Genomic DNA, 2,807 nt, shown 5'->3' on the forward strand with positions numbered 1-2,807 from the left:
GCCACGTGCTGAGCGTTGGCCTGCCACCTTGGCCCTAGGTGCCCCTGCCCACCCTCCAGCTGCACCCTTCTGCATCACTCCTCCACCTTGAACACAGGAACAGCCCAACCCACAGCAAGACCCTGAGGACCCCCAGCAAGCAGAAGCAGCAGGCTCATTCCCGTGTCCCCACCAACATCCCCGAGGGCCCGTCCCTTGCCTCTCAGCCCAGCGGGCCGTCACCACTGGCCTGCCCTCAAGTGCTCAGAGTTCCCAATCTGAGAATCCCCTGCCCTCCAATTTGGAGGCTAGAAGCCCCCTTCCTTTTGGGGCACAGCGCCTGGCAGCCCAGCCTTCCAGGGAGCAGCAGGGAACACCTGAGACCCCAGCGTGCTCCTCCATCCCCAGCTCACCCTCTCCTGATACAGACCCATATCCTGGCCCCAGAGGACAGAGACCTCAGCTCAGGCAGCCAATGCTCCCCTACCACCCACCTGCATCATGCCCTCTCCTCGGGGCCTTGCTGGCTCTGGTCTCCAGGTGTGGAACAGGGATGCTGGGAGTTGTAGAACTTGGTGCCCAGCGCCACCTCTGAGTACCAGGAACTGAAGTGGCATGGATAGTTCCCCTGTTTTTTTTTTCCCTACTTCATTATAAGAAGCATTTACTAGGCAGGGCCTGAAGATGAAGACTCGGGTCTGATGGAGCAGAGAACACCCCTAGACGTCTACTCAGGAATATTGCAGGGCAAGGCAGGGGACTGCCGTGAACGTGGTTCTCAGTCCAGAATAGGGCCTAGTACACAGAAGGCTGGAGAAGCTCATGGGGGAGGTGGACAGGTCACCCGGAGGCCTTTTTGGGTCCTCAGCTGCCGGCCCCACCCCCATGCAGGGTCTAGGAGGCTGGGGTAGCACCAACCCCAGATTTGACATGGTCAGCCCCACACCTCTGGGGGGCCATGGAGGGAGGCAGACTAGGATCTTAGAATGCCCCTGGTTAAGCACCTCACCTGCCCACCCCGTTTCTCGTCTAGAAAAGGAAGAGCCAGACACGCTCATGTGATTCTCGGGCCCACTTGAGAAAGAGGAGAGACCCACAATGGGCCACCCAGAATCCTAAGAGTCAAGGGCCAGGCTAAGCCCCAGCCACACGTTTGGAGCCTATGGAGGGTTCCCTGGGGCCCAGAACAGGGTGGGGACAAAGCTGACCCCTTGAGTGACACATGGGCTAGAACCCCCACTCAGCTGTTTGCTCTCCCTGGCACCACCCCGCGATTTTTCTCTCCCCCAAACCCTTCCTCAGAACTCTGGGCCAGCGCACAGCTGCCTACCCAACCTCTCCTCATGGGAACTCAGGCTTCTGCCTCCAGGCTGCTCAGGTCGACAGGGCGTCACCCTCGCCACCTTTCTCTCACCAACCCCCTCCCAAACCCATCAGAAAGAGCCAAGGCCCCAGTCAAGCCACATTCAGAATCCCCTCACCTCTCACCCGCTCCTGCTTCAGCCTTGGTGCAGGCCCCCTCCTTGCTCACCCAGGTCTTCCTCTTCACTGCCTAAGACCCCCAGAAGTTTCCTTCCAGCTCAGGGAAAAAGCCGGAGTCCCACAGGCTTCTTTCTGATCGTGTGGACCCCTCCTGCAGGCTGTATCGCCCCAGGTTCTCCTCCGCCAGCATCCTCACTGCTCCTTCAACATTTAGGCTAACTCCCACCACAGGGCCTTTGCACATGCTCCTCCCACCTCCCTCCCATTTAAAAGGACACCTCCTGACTCCCCATCCCTTCTACCCCACTGTGTTTTTGTACCAAAGCCTCTTCTCCTTTCAGCAGGTTGTGTAAGTTACTGATCTGTTTCAGATTAGCAAGGGCCTTTGTTTTGTTCTCAGCTGTGTCCCCAGAGCCTGGCACAGAGTAGGCGCTCAATAAATATCGGTTGAATTAAATTGATATGCGACTTGCTCTCGGCACCTGCTTCAGGGGGCTGTGAAACAAAGGATGCTGCCTGCCTGCCTCACCAAGGATCGGTGCTGGGTTCATCGTCACTCCACTCCCCTCCATCTGGGGGCTTCAGTCCCGAGCATCCGAAGTCAGAGCCCCTGTGATGGGAGCCTGCAGGACTGTGGCTGCTAGTTCGTTCCCTGCATCCTTCCCTTGCCCTTAACAGGTACCTGGCCCCACAATCCTTCAGCTTGTCCCAAACCTTCTCCCTTTGTCCCGAGTCCCTACCTATCCTCTGCAGGGAGCAAAAGACCCTGGGCTCTCCTCTCCCAGCTCCCAAGCTCTCCAGCATCCTATGGGGACCAACTGTATCTCCTTCCCCCGTCCTATTTCCCTAGGGCAGGGGTCCCCAGCTTCTGAGATCTAATGGCTGATAATCTGAGGTGGAGCTGGTGTAATAATCATAAAGTGCACAGTAAATTTCATGTGCTTGAATCGTCCCCAAACTCCCCTCTCCCATCCCCCATTCATGGAAAAATTGTCTTCCACAAAACAGGTCTCTGGTGCCTAAAAGGCTGGGGACTGCTGCTCTAGGGCATCCTTCATTGCTGGGCTTCTGAATGGAGCTTGTCCCGCCACCCCCACCTCCTGCCCCTCGCTCCTGCAAGCTGGCCCCTGCCCCAGTGGGCCCAGAAGCCTCTCTCTCTAGGGTCCCTGAGGACCTCGGGTTGCTCAGCCTGAAGGTTATTCCTGCGGCTCCCTCTGAAATCCCGCTTCCCAGAGCCTCTGGCTCGCCATCCTCCAGGCACCGCCACTGCCTCCTCACCCCTGGTTCAGGCTGCCACCCCAGCTAGCCTTCTCCCAGCTGCCGGGGGCTGCCTCCCCTCCCCCCAA

The 2,807-nt window shown here is 58.4% G+C and overlaps 1 protein-coding gene across 1 annotated transcript in view; it reads left to right on the top strand.

The window, feature by feature from the left end:
- Positions 1-91, top strand: part of FCER2 (Fc fragment of IgE, low affinity II, receptor for (CD23)) — an 8,895-nt gene extending 8,804 nt beyond the window's left edge. Inside the window, exon 11 of the mRNA XM_010828484.1 lies at positions 60-91. Within this exon, the coding sequence (XP_010826786.1) occupies positions 60-91 (32 nt within the window). The remainder of the gene's footprint in view (positions 1-59) is intronic.
- The last annotated feature ends 2,716 nt before the right edge of the window (positions 92-2,807 follow it).

Source organism: Bison bison, unplaced genomic scaffold, assembly GCF_000754665.1.
Source record: "Bison bison bison isolate TAMUID 2011002044 unplaced genomic scaffold, Bison_UMD1.0 scf7180017864492, whole genome shotgun sequence".
Classification (NCBI taxonomy): Eukaryota; Metazoa; Chordata; class Mammalia; order Artiodactyla; family Bovidae; genus Bison; species Bison bison.